The 12,074-nt window shown below is 50.9% G+C and overlaps 1 protein-coding gene across 4 annotated transcripts in view; it reads left to right on the top strand.

Moving 5' to 3' along the window:
- The first annotated feature begins 1,452 nt into the window (after positions 1–1,452).
- The window catches only part of BRPF3 (bromodomain and PHD finger containing 3), a 33,737-nt gene continuing 23,115 nt past the window's right edge, over positions 1,453–12,074 (top strand). The window contains exons 1-4 of one of the 4 annotated variants that reach the window (XM_039235265.1): positions 1,453–1,698; positions 4,868–6,323; positions 9,384–9,540; positions 11,837–11,968. In XM_039235265.1, coding sequence (XP_039091196.1) covers positions 4,873–6,323; positions 9,384–9,540; positions 11,837–11,968 — 1,740 coding nt within the window. In that variant the 5' untranslated portion in view covers positions 1,453–1,698; positions 4,868–4,872. Of the gene's footprint in view, positions 1,699–3,578; positions 6,324–9,383; positions 9,541–11,836; positions 11,969–12,074 lie in introns of those variants that run through there. The other 3 variants (XM_039235264.1, XM_039235266.1, XM_039235263.1) reach the window with 3 other exon arrangements.

Genomic DNA, 12,074 nt, shown 5'->3' with positions numbered 1-12,074 from the left:
CTGGCTGTCAGCACAGAACCCGACGCCGGGCTTGAACCCATGAACCTTGAGATCATGACCTGAGCCAAAGTTGGGCGCTTGACCGACTGAGCCACCCAGGTGCCCCAAAACTTCAAATTCAAAATATATTTAAACTCCTTAGGATAATGAACATCTATACTTCAAAAGTAGCAATACGTTTTCCTTAAGCATGTGGAAGACTTGGATGCTAAGACTATCTTTCATCCTCCGAGCCTAGAATCGGTGTCCTTGATCATTAGAACCAAGCAAGAAATTGTGAAAGTCTCATCAAGCTATACCACCGGCGCGGGCAGAGGAAATGCTTTCAAAATATGTCATTCATCTTCACATTTAAAGGCACTCTTTTATACACATCTTTTATACACATCATTAAATATTGCTACTTAAGACTTCAGTCGTATGAGGCAAGCTTTTTAATTTATAGGCAAAAGGGGGTGGCAAAAGAGTCCTCTCTTCTTAAATTTACTTATCAAAACAAAAGCCAGCCTGATTATATCTTGAAGTCTGAAGTCACCATTTGTCAAGAGTCTTTTAGAAAGCCGCTGATTGCATTAAATTAACCAATTCTTAGCCAAATCAGGTTTAAGGAGAGTTACCCTTGTCTACAGTGACAAACGAGTTACCAGACGTCCTTAAGTAGACTGTCAAACTTTTCTGTCTCCTGTTTTTTAAACACGTAAGGGAGAGAATGGCACAAAACGAAATCAGGTCTGTTTCTTAAGAAGGCTGTCCTACGGGGAACAAGACGCTCACCTGGACACCAGAGAGGGTCTTTTTCCGCTGTCCTCACTGGGGGAGGGGATGGACATCGCTAGACCTTTGTCCTCCGGACCAGAGCACGGCCGGGGAGGGAGGGCGGCTTTCTGGGAGGAGTACAGGCACCTGCACCCCAAGAAACTACAAGACGGGTTTTGACTCTAAGGACTCCCCTGGCTTAACCGCTCGCGTGGCCCTCTAGCTCAGGGAGGGGGGTTGTTGCCCCAAACCGTAGCCACCTCTCGCAGGAGCAGGGGGAGGAGACGACTGACCCCTCTAAAGAGTTAGGGATTCCGGTCTTTCCCAACCAGACCCGAACGTTCCCGGCTCTCTTGCGGGGCTCGCCCGGCGGCGGGGTACGCCGGGGCGAGCCACGGCCGCGGCGGGCGCAGAGCCGGTCTCTGCTCCGCGCCCCTGCCGCGTCCGCACCGCCACCGTGAGGCCGAGCCGGTGACGGTGCCCCGTGGCGGCGGCGCCTCCGCGCTCCTCTCCGCGCCGCCCGGGCAGCCGCAGCGCCGGGCACGGGCGGGGGGATTTTCTTCCCGTTCCCCCCTTTCGCGCTCTCGCTCCTGTTCAGCGGGAGAGCCCGCGGAGCCAGGGAGGGAGCGAGGGAAGGGGTGGAGGTGGCGGGGGGGAGGCCGGAGGGGCGGATCCTGCCTGGGGGCTGATCCCTCCCTCCCCTCGGCCGGGCTCCGTGGCGGCAGCGGCGGCGGCAGCGGCTTCATTCCCCCTCCTCCCCCGGGAGCGGCGGCGGCGGCCGGGCCGGGGCCCCTGCGCGGGCCGGGAGGGGGCACGGCGGTGGCCTCGGAGGCCAGCGCGGGAGGAGACCGCGCTCCGCTCCCAGGGCCGCGCCGACCAGCTTGACGGCCGGCCCGCCCGGGCCCAGGGGCCCCGAACGGTGGGGCCGGGCCGGCGGCTGAGGTAATGGGGGTGGCAGCGGGGCCGAACAGAGCGGGGGCGGGGGCAGCGGGGCCTACGGGGACCAGGGACTGCGCGGGGGGGGGGGGCGCAGGGAAAGGGAAGCAGGGGGCTTCCCGAGTGGGGCGGGGGCGGCGCGGAAGCGCTCTCCTGGTGCGAGGGCGGCGGCGGGGAAGGAGAAGGCGGGTGAGGGGGGGAGCTGAAAAGCGAGGACCCCCTCCCGCAGCCGCCATCTTGTTTCCCTCCCCCCCGGCCCTGGCTGGCGAGCCGCCGAGCCCCGCCCCCGCCATGCTCTCCAATTGGTCAGACCAGAAGTAGGTTCCGCCCCCTGTGCGTCCCTCGGCCCCCTGGTTTCTCCTGACGGGCAGGTGAGGCGACCAATGGGCGCTCGCCTCTCTGCCTCTCTGGTTCGCTGGCGCTAGCTTTCTCTGTCTGAGGGTCGGACGGCGCGTCAGTCTGTCTCTGGCGCGCTCGCCCCCTCCCCTCCGGGGAGGAGATGTTATTTCCCTCCTTTCTCCTCCGAAGGGTCAAGATTCTTCTGGAAGAGGTGCCCCTTTCAAGGGGCAGGAGCCTTGGCTGGGGTTCTCCCTTGTCTCATGAGTATCTCGTGGGGTACAGGGGGTAGAGAGTCGTAATTGCAGAAACTCCTCGTTTGTCGGGGACTTGGGTGGGGTGGGCAAGTGGGGCTTTGGGGGTGCTGAGGGGACCCCTGGGGTGTTGGCCGATACTTGGACGTGTGTGTGTGTGTGTTTGTGTGTGTGTGGGAGGGGCTGTGTGGGAAGAGAAACTCCCGCCAGAAAACTGGATTGTAAGCTCACTGCGGGCGAAACTCATTTTCCTCAGCAGCTGCCCTTCTCTTTCCAGTATTTGAGCTCCCAGTGCCTCGAGGCTTGGGTAGGACCCAAGGAGTTTTCCTTAGATACTCGCTGCTTGGGTGAGGACTCACCTAAGTTGGTGGTAGCTGGTGGGGAGGAAGACTAGACAGCGCTCTAACAAAGGAGGGTCTACCCCTTCTAAACTCTTTCAGGATTTCGGGTTAGTCCTGGGGTAAGTTTTCCCCCCTCTGCAAGGTTCTCCCTGCCCACGAAGGCCTGGGGGCGATGAGGCAGGTCTGTTGGCCGGGGCCACCCCCAGGGACTTGGCATCAGTCAGGCATGTGGTGGCCAAGGGCCTCTGGAACCTGGACAGAATTGCTGTGATGATTCTGTTGCCTTTTGTTCCCAATGGGTCGTGTGCCTGCCTGGCACGGTTCCTCCACCAAGTGTTTATGGTGTGTTTGTCACAGTCACACTTCGGGATCGGAAAACCTTTTAAACAAGGATGTTAATAATTCCCAGTTCACCAATAGCAGCCCTTAAGAGGTAGGGTTTTTCGTTTAACTAGTGGAGGATGGAGGCACAGAGAGACCAAGTGGCTTTCTCCAGGTCACACAGGGCAAAGGTTAAAACCTAGATTTGCCCCAGAGCCTATTTTTGTACCAGGCTGTGGCATCTCCGTGGTGGTCTCACTTCCCAGGGAGATGGATTCAACACATCAGGAGGTCTGGGTTTGAATTGTTGAATTATCACTCACTCCCTTTGGGTTGAGTGACCTCTCTTTGAGCTTCTGTTTCTTGATCTGTAAAATGGAAATGATAATATCTATCCTACCTCCCAAACTAGTTGAGGGAAATAATTAAAAGTAAAAGAGATTGGGGTGCCTGGCTGGCTCAGTTGGGGGAGCATGTGACTCTTGATCGCAGAATTGGAAGTTCAAGCCTCATGTTGGGGGTAGAGATTCCTTTAAAATTTTAAAAAAAAACCTAAAAGGATATGTAGTTTGCCAAAGTGTGCTAAATTATCATCATCATCTCTGCGTTATAGATAAAGGTGATAGATTCTGCAACCAAGATGACAGACTCTTTTTCTCTTTGAAATCCTCTCACTGTTGGTACCTTTCCAAGTCTCTGCCCACACTTGGGGCCCCATATGTCCAAATGTGTTTCCTGGTAGTGATGGCCTCAGTAACTGCTACCATAGTTCGTTACGAGCTTGTTATGATCCCCTTTATCCAGAGAATGATATGGGAAACTTTAGGGCTTTCTCCTTGTTGCACATGGGTAATCTAAATAGAAGTGTTTGGTGAGAGAGGGACTTCTGAGGTGAGAGAATGCATTGAGAGTTTACCTCAGATATTGCCCCATTCACCTTGGCCTTGGGCCCAGTGAGGGTCTTGGATAGGCCACTAAACACTTCAGTGCCACTTGTGGACCACTCCCAAGAGCTTCCAGTGTTTCTGCTTAGAAATGTACTAGCCGGTGCATCTTAAAAGCCGCCTTTTCCAGAGAAAGCCCTTCACACTATTGTTCGACTGTTTTAGACTGCACATAGTAGACATTTCAGGCGCCTTCACCTGTTTGCTCCTGGGCGTGGTTAGGGGATATGGTTGCTGATCATTGTAAGGTTGGTTGGGAGACGGCTTTAGACCTGTGAGGTTTTGATCCTCTAATGGGGCCACCGTTCGTGTACAGGGCTTAAAAATGGATGCTCTTCTTGTTTTCTTCTTTCCTGAACCCTTAACCACCCCATTCTTTTCCCTAGGCAGCTATCTCACAGCCTTATGTGGGGCATCATTAGAGCTTTAGGTCGCTCCCTGTGTTGTTTTGTGATGATCTGTTTTCTGTCCTTTCCATTAGACGGAACACCTAGAGGCAGGGATTGTGCATGTTTGATTTCTCCTTTCATTCAACTAATATTTATTGAGTGCTTACTTAGGAGCCAGGTATCATTCCAGGTTCTGAGAATACAGCAGTGAACAAAATAGACAAAAATCCTTCCCCTCATGGAGCTTACACTCTAACAGAAGGAAGCAAATGTTTATGATAAATAGGCAAATTACATAGCATAATAAATGCAGGTCTTACATTTATTAAATGTAAGACTGCTGATGGGGGAAAGAGATTTGAAGTTTAAGATAGAATGGTCAAAGAGGGTCTCATTGGGAAGCAGTGTTTGTAAAAAAGTTGAAGCGATGGAGCAGGCTGTGTGAACGATGTCTGAGGGGCAGGATGTTCAGGCAGAGGGAACAGTCTTCTTGGTGGCCATTCCATTGGGTGGAAGGGTAAATGAGGGCATGCCTAAATATTCAACTCGGTTTCCTGGTTTCTCCTTAGGCCTGTCCCCTTGGTTCCTAGGTGCCATGAGGAAGCCGCGCCGGAAGTCACGGCAGAATGCCGAGGGCCGGCGCTCCCCATCCCCCTACAGTCTGAAGTGCTCACCTACTCGGGAGACGCTGACATATGCTCAGGCCCAAAGGATTGTCGAGGTGGACATCGATGGACGCCTGCATCGAATCAGCATCTATGATCCACTCAAGATCATCACAGAGGATGAGCTGACCGCCCAGGATATCACCGAATGCAATAGTAACAAGGAAAACAGCGAGCAGCCTCAGTTCCCTGGCAAGTCCAAAAAACCCTCCTCCAAGGGCAAGAAGAAGGAGTCCTGTTCCAAGCATGCATCCGGCACTTCCTTCCACCTCCCGCAACCCAGCTTTCGCATGGTGGACTCAGGCAGCCAGCCAGAAGCACCCCCACTGCCTGCTGCCTACTACCGCTACATCGAGAAGCCACCTGAAGACTTGGATGCAGAGGTAGAATATGACATGGACGAGGAGGATCTTGCCTGGCTGGACATGGTGAATGAGAAGCGGCGAGTAGATGGGCACAGTTTGGTGTCAGCAGACACTTTTGAGCTGCTGGTAGACCGGCTTGAGAAGGAGTCATACTTGGAGAGTCGCAGCAGTGGGGCCCAGCAGTCAGTCATTGATGAAGACGCCTTTTGCTGTGTGTGCCTGGATGACGAATGCCACAACAGCAATGTCATTCTCTTCTGTGACATCTGCAACCTGGCTGTACACCAGGAGTGCTATGGTGTCCCCTACATCCCCGAGGGCCAGTGGCTATGCCGCTGCTGCCTGCAGTCTCCCTCCCGACCTGTGGATTGCGTCCTCTGCCCCAATAAGGGCGGCGCCTTCAAACAGACCAGTGATGGGCACTGGGCCCATGTGGTGTGTGCCATCTGGATCCCTGAAGTCTGCTTCGCTAACACCGTGTTCCTGGAGCCCATTGAGGGCATTGACAACATCCCACCTGCCCGCTGGAAACTGACCTGTTATATCTGCAAGCAGAAGGGGCTGGGCGCAGCCATCCAGTGCCATAAGGTGAACTGTTACACGGCCTTCCATGTGACATGTGCACAGCGGGCGGGGCTCTTCATGAAGATTGAGCCCATGCGTGAGACCAGCCTCAATGGCACCATCTTCACAGTACGCAAGACTGCCTACTGCGAGGCCCACTCACCACCAGGTGCTGCCACTGGTAGGAGGAAGGGTGACTCCCCCGGAAGCCTCAGTGAGGCTGGGGATGAGGAAGGGCTGAAGGAGGGCTGTGGAGAAGAGGAAGAGAAGGAAGAGGTAGAAGAGGAGGAGGAAGATGAAGGCCAAGGTGGGGTAGGTGGCCCCCTCAAAGGAGTGCCCAAGAAGAACAAGATGACTTTGAAACAGAAAATCAAGAAGGAGCCAGAGGAAGTGGGCCGAGATACACCCTCCACTGTTCCCATGGTCACTGTCCCACAGATCCCCTCTTACAGGTAAGCCTGCTCAGGAGAGCTCCACATGGACTGATGGTTTCTGGTTGGGTTGGTACTGGCCCTGAGCCAGGACCTCCTTCCCCAAGCGTGGTTGGTGAGCATTCGTTGTCTTCTGTGCCCTCAAACTTAGACTTCTCCTTTGGTCCCTGGTCTGGTTTGTGGTTTTGATTGTGCCTTGAGAGCAATGCATTTCCTTGGCTTCAAGGTGAGACAAAATTAAGTTGCTTAGAAACCCAGGTGAAGGATGTCTAAGGTAGCATTTTTCAACAGGTGCACAAGTGACATTTTGGATGGGATAATTATCATTAGGACTGTCCCATACATTTCTTGATGTTTAGCATCCTTGGTCTGTAAGTGCCATTTGCATCTGCTCCTGCATTGCTTGGTCTTTGTGACAATCTCAAACACTCTCCACGTATGTTTCCAGAAACCTCTGGGGGGATAGAACTGAGAACCACTGTTTTAAGGGGTCAGTATGGGTGTCTGCTGTCTAGAAAGCTCTGTTCTGGGAATGATGGAGACTTTGTGTGCGGGGGTGGTGATGTGGGGGGGATATGCTATTTCTCTTCTTGAGAAGCTTTAAGATGTACAGGAAGAGGATCACTCAGCTGTAAGTCTAAGCCACCTTGGTCCCTACTGAGTCTGTAGAAATATCATTGTATCTATTGTAAACCATTGGAGAAGTAGCTCATGGAGGGCAGAAAAGAAAGAGACGGGAAAGATTTTTCATTGGAAGCTTGTCTCAAGGGTGATATTCTTTGGAGAGTATGCAGTGTTAGAATAGGAAGGAATCTTGAAGACGATTATCTAATGTAGTCCTTGCACCTTCTCCCACACCCCCAGATGAAGAAACTGCGGCGACAGGAGGTAAAGTTCACGCCTTTATTCATTCAACGAGATATTTATTGAGCACTTACTATATGCCACGTCCTGTTCAAAGGGCTGGAACCCAGTAGAAAGCAACAGAACCTGACCATGAGCTGGAACTCATGATGCCTCCAGGCTCTGTTCCTGCTTTCTGTCTCTCTTGTTGAAAAGGATAGGGAGAAAAGAGCACTGGAGGGTAGTGGGGAATGAGTTGTGTAAGGAACAGGCAAACAGACTTGTCAGTCTGGGAAGGAGAAATAAGAGCGGAGCAGAGCAGGAGGGCGAGACTTTTGTGAGCCATGCCTGGAGTTAGAATTCAGTCAACTGGAAATGCCTTCTAGTCACAGAGCTGTTGTAGGCTACCCTGTTCCCTGATGTTGACTGGGGTCCATGCTTAGTAACATCTGTAGGGTGGCTGTGCCCTGAGACTAGACTTTTTGGTTGCTGTATCTGCTCTCACGGATGTGTCTTGCAGGGGCCAGCATAGCATGCTGGCTAAGAAACCAGACAGACCTGCTTTTGAATCTTGCTCCTGTCACTAACTACCTATGTGAACTTTGGCAAGTTATTTCTTTAAGTCTTACTTATTTGTTAATGAACTTCATAGGGTTGTTGTGAGAAATAAATGAGATAACATAACTAAAGCACTTAGCACAGTGCCTGGTAAATAGTAAGCGCTCAATAAATGGTGGCTACTGCTGCTGCTGCTATTTTATTATTCTTTTCTCTACCTGCACAAATGCTGTTGGGACCCTCCATAGCCAAGAGGTTGTAGAGGGAGGGGGCTGCCTGCATCTGGGCAGGTGTGCTTGGCATGGGCATTGGTGGGGAATCTGTTCTTTGGGGAAAGGCCTAGGTCTTGGTTTTTTAAGCTTGGCTTTGGGGCAGGAATGTCTGACTGTGGATAGGCACAGGGCCTAGGTGATTAATGTCCAGCCCAACATGCCCACGCTTCTTAGGTTCTGTTTTCTTATTTAGCCACTTTGTGTAAGGAAAGTGCAGTGAGATGAGGAAGCAGAGGGAACACAGGAGCACTGAGGCCTTGCTTACTCTCTGAATAACCAATCTTCGGACACAGGATGGTACAGCAGAGAGATCATACATTCGAATCCCATCCAGGGCCACCGTTTTTTAATTTTTTATTTATTTTTAATGTTTATTTATTTTTGAGAGACAGAGATTGTTCAGGGGAGGGGCAGAAAGAGGAGACAGAATCCAAAACAGGCTCCATGTTCTGAGCTGTCAGCATAGAGCCCGACACGAGGCTTGAGCCCACAAACTGCAAGGTCAAGACCTGAGCCAGCGTCGGACACTTGACTGCCAAAGCCACCTGGGCGCCCCACGCCACCATATTTTTAGCTGAATTAGTGACTTTGAGAGTTTATTCAGCCTCTCTTCCGAAGCTGCCTTTCCATCTTTTGTTCTCGTGAGAATAATGTTACCCACCTTGCAACAGGGCTATTAAGATAAAGATTATAGGCTCATTAATTCTTCCCCTTTCATTTATCCTCCCATCCCCCCATGTATTACTGGCTTAAGTCCTGACTTTAAGACTTCTCTATTGGGTTAGTTTAGCCAGCTAAGTTTTCAGAGTCTCCATCCTCTTATCCAGTTTTTTTTCCCATTTGGTTCAAAATTAGACATTTTTATGCTGCTGAGAGCTTTAAGTAAAAACCAGGGGTCAGACAACCCCAAGGTGTTGCATTTGAGCTCAGAAAGCAGTAGCTTGGTGTAGTTCTGCTAGTTTTCCTTCCAGCTTGGCTATGGACTATCCCTGGTCTGGGGAGACCCTCAGCCACAGGGTGGCTGGAAATAGTGGTCACATTGCCCATAGCTTACTCAAGTTCCTGTCTTCTTTTGCTGCTTTTACCAAGAGAAGTGTAGGGGTATGGGGCACAGGCCTGTTCTCAGGAGTCCAGGATTGCAGGAAACAGGGATCCTGGGAGAGGGTTCTTTCGGAGAATCAGGACTGCAAGGTAGGAAGTGAAAAATAAAACGATGTATCTCACGCTGAATCTGAGCTGCTTAACTTTGCTGTCTTTTTTAAGCCTTTCTCTGAGGCAAGGCATTTGGCCACTTTATTATGTCTCTTTTTATATATAAGGTTCAGAAATGAACTGGGGTCTGAATAGGAGGCTATAATCAGGGCTGCCCACTGACCTTGTCTTTCACTTTCCTGTGCCTCTACTCAAGGTTGAACAAGATCTGTAGTGGTCTCTCCTTTCAGAGGAAAAACCAGTTCATACAGCGGCTTCACAACTACTGGCTATTGAAGCGGCAGGCACGGAATGGTGTCCCCCTCATCCGGCGCCTGCATTCCCACCTGCAGTCCCAAAGAAACGCCGAGCAGGTAGGTGAAGTGATTGAATGTGGTGGAGGAGGTGGAGAGTGAAGGAGAAGAAGTGAGGGTTGGGGTAACCCCTCCCTAAGCCCTCTGCAGAGCCTTTACCTCCAGGAGGCATAGCCCAAGAATAGCATGGGGGCAATAGCCCAGGAGGCATAGCCCAGCCTCCAACACTATAGAGCCTTTGGGATCAGACAGCAGCTCCTTCTGGATAGGAGAGGCTTGACTTTGAAGCATATTCTAGGGGAGAGTGGAGAGCAAGCCCAACTTTCCATTATGTGGGGAAAACCTCATTGAGGTGGCAGAAAGGAAGGAGTGGGCTGAATGAGGGCCAGGTGGCCATGTTGCATGAATTAGGACAAGGAGCACTTTCCTTAAGATACTATACTGACATCTGCCAAAAAGGTTTCATAGAAAACACACAAATGTGCCATCTAAGTTGTAGCACACAGCCTGGCCAACTGTGGCATTTTAGCCATTGAATTGTTGCATGTTTTCTGAGATGATGGAGGCCTCGTGAGACTCCTTTTTTTTTTTTTTTTAACTACCTTCAGTTTTTTTCCCCTCTTCACCTATGTCTTTAAATATTTCCACACCACTACCCCAGAGATGAAGCAATCTTTTACGTGACTCTGGTGCCCCTCCGAGTTCTCTCTGATTTCACTTTTGCCTTTTGTAACTAAAATCCTGAAGTACAAGTCTGTATCTGGTCCTTCCTTGAAATGGTCCACCTGCTCCCCTGTCGCCTCCCCTAGCACATCAGCCACTTCCTCCCAGCCTAGCAAGCCTTACCTCAGACTCTCACTGTATTGGCCATCGGGCTACATTTGACACCATGGATCACCTTGTCTTAGAGCTTCTCTGTCGTACCCTTTTGCTCCTCCTCCACCCTGCTGGCTTTAGCAGTAACCTTCCCAGGGGCTCTGCTGCCTGCCCATTTGCTTGGAGAGCTTGTTCACTCTTGGTTGTAAGTAAGTGTGGCCGTAACCCCAGGTTTCTTGGGTTGTCCTCGTCCCTCTTTTCTGCCCTTGGTCCTTCTGGGGCAAAGGAACTATAGATGTTCATGTAGATGTTGTTTCCTAGAATTCAGATATTGGAAACTCAATTCATTATCTTCCTTCCTCTCAGTAAACATATTTCCCCATTATTGACATGGAACCTTCTCTCTCCTGGCCTCAAACATTTCCCCACCTTGGAGTTACTGTTGATTCTTCCCTCTGTAACAAGCCACAGTTAATCATCCCTTACACTACTTTGGGGGAGTTTATCAGTATATGATCCTTTGTCTCTGTTCTATAGCTACCTGCTCACCCATGCCCCCTTAATGTCAGTAGTAGCTTTCTCGTTGGTCTCCCACCTCTGATTCTTTATTTGCTCTACAACTGATACTATGTCATTCACATACCATTTTCCATCTTGTCACTTCCATTTCCAGAATATATTCTTCTTCTCCAGGCAGGCCACATCCAGGATCCTTTGTGTGGAGTTTGAGGCTTCTTATCACCTGAATCCTGGATCTTGCTTGATTTTTATGGTTTTCCAGCTTTTCTGCTCTGGCCAGGCCATTTTTTTCACCAGGCAAAGAATCACTAATTCTGCTTCTTCTAACACTTCTCTGTGGTCCCTTTGATTCCAGAAGCATTCCTTACTGCTCTGTTCATCCGTGTCCATCACTACACGTGAACCCCTAGTAAGAGTGCTTCTGTAGGAAGCCTTCCCAGACCTAACCCCAACCCACTCAACTCTTTTCTATTTTACATCATCTTAGCATTTTATATTCAGTTTATCTGTTGAGTTTTTATTGTCTTTATGCTACTGTGCCCTTATGTGTCAGACCCTGGGCCTCTGCCTTCCGCCAAGTGCTGGTGGTATTTTAAAGTATGGTCAAGTCAGCTAGTACAAGCTCGTAGGAAGAACTTCACTGTGTTTTCTAGCCAAGTCAAAGCTCTAGGGTGAAATTCTTTCCACTTTGAGGTGTCTATTCATTTTCCTTCTGAAATTCTTTCCAGCCCTGAGGGACAGAGCTGCCCCCTGGTGTCCTCAGGGGTAGAGAAAGCAGTCACAGATCTCATATCCAGCAGTGAAGGTTATTGTGGGGCGATGAAAGAAACATTGCTGTGAGGCTGGGGGAGCGGAGGAAGAAGGCATGGGGTGGAGAGGGGGTGGAAGGGCTCTCAGGAGTATGGGTCAGCAAGGGTCGGGGGCTGTCACCTGCTGAGGCCCTGTGAAGCTTGAACAGGGAGGGCATTCTGGGTAGAAGGGAGGCCCACAGCTCCTCCTTCCTTTCCCTTCCTTCTTGCAGAGAGAGCAGGATGAGAAGACGAGTGCAGTGAAGGAAGAGCTGAAATACTGGCAGAAGCTCCGCCATGACTTGGAGCGGGCGCGGCTGCTGATTGAGCTGATTCGGAAAAGAGAGAAGCTCAAGCGAGAACAGGTGAGGAAGAGCCCCAGTTTCAGGGTTCTTGTTCAAAATCTTTTTCTCCCATGCTCAGTGTGGCATCAGGAGAGCCAGTAACCTCTGCCTGGTGTCAGCTTTCTTG

Source organism: Hyaena hyaena, unplaced genomic scaffold (genome assembly GCF_003009895.1).
Source record: "Hyaena hyaena isolate Hyena2069 unplaced genomic scaffold, ASM300989v1 scaffold_96, whole genome shotgun sequence".
NCBI classification, from domain to species: domain Eukaryota; kingdom Metazoa; phylum Chordata; class Mammalia; order Carnivora; family Hyaenidae; genus Hyaena; species Hyaena hyaena.
This window is presented reverse-complemented; position numbering and strand designations above follow the sequence as displayed.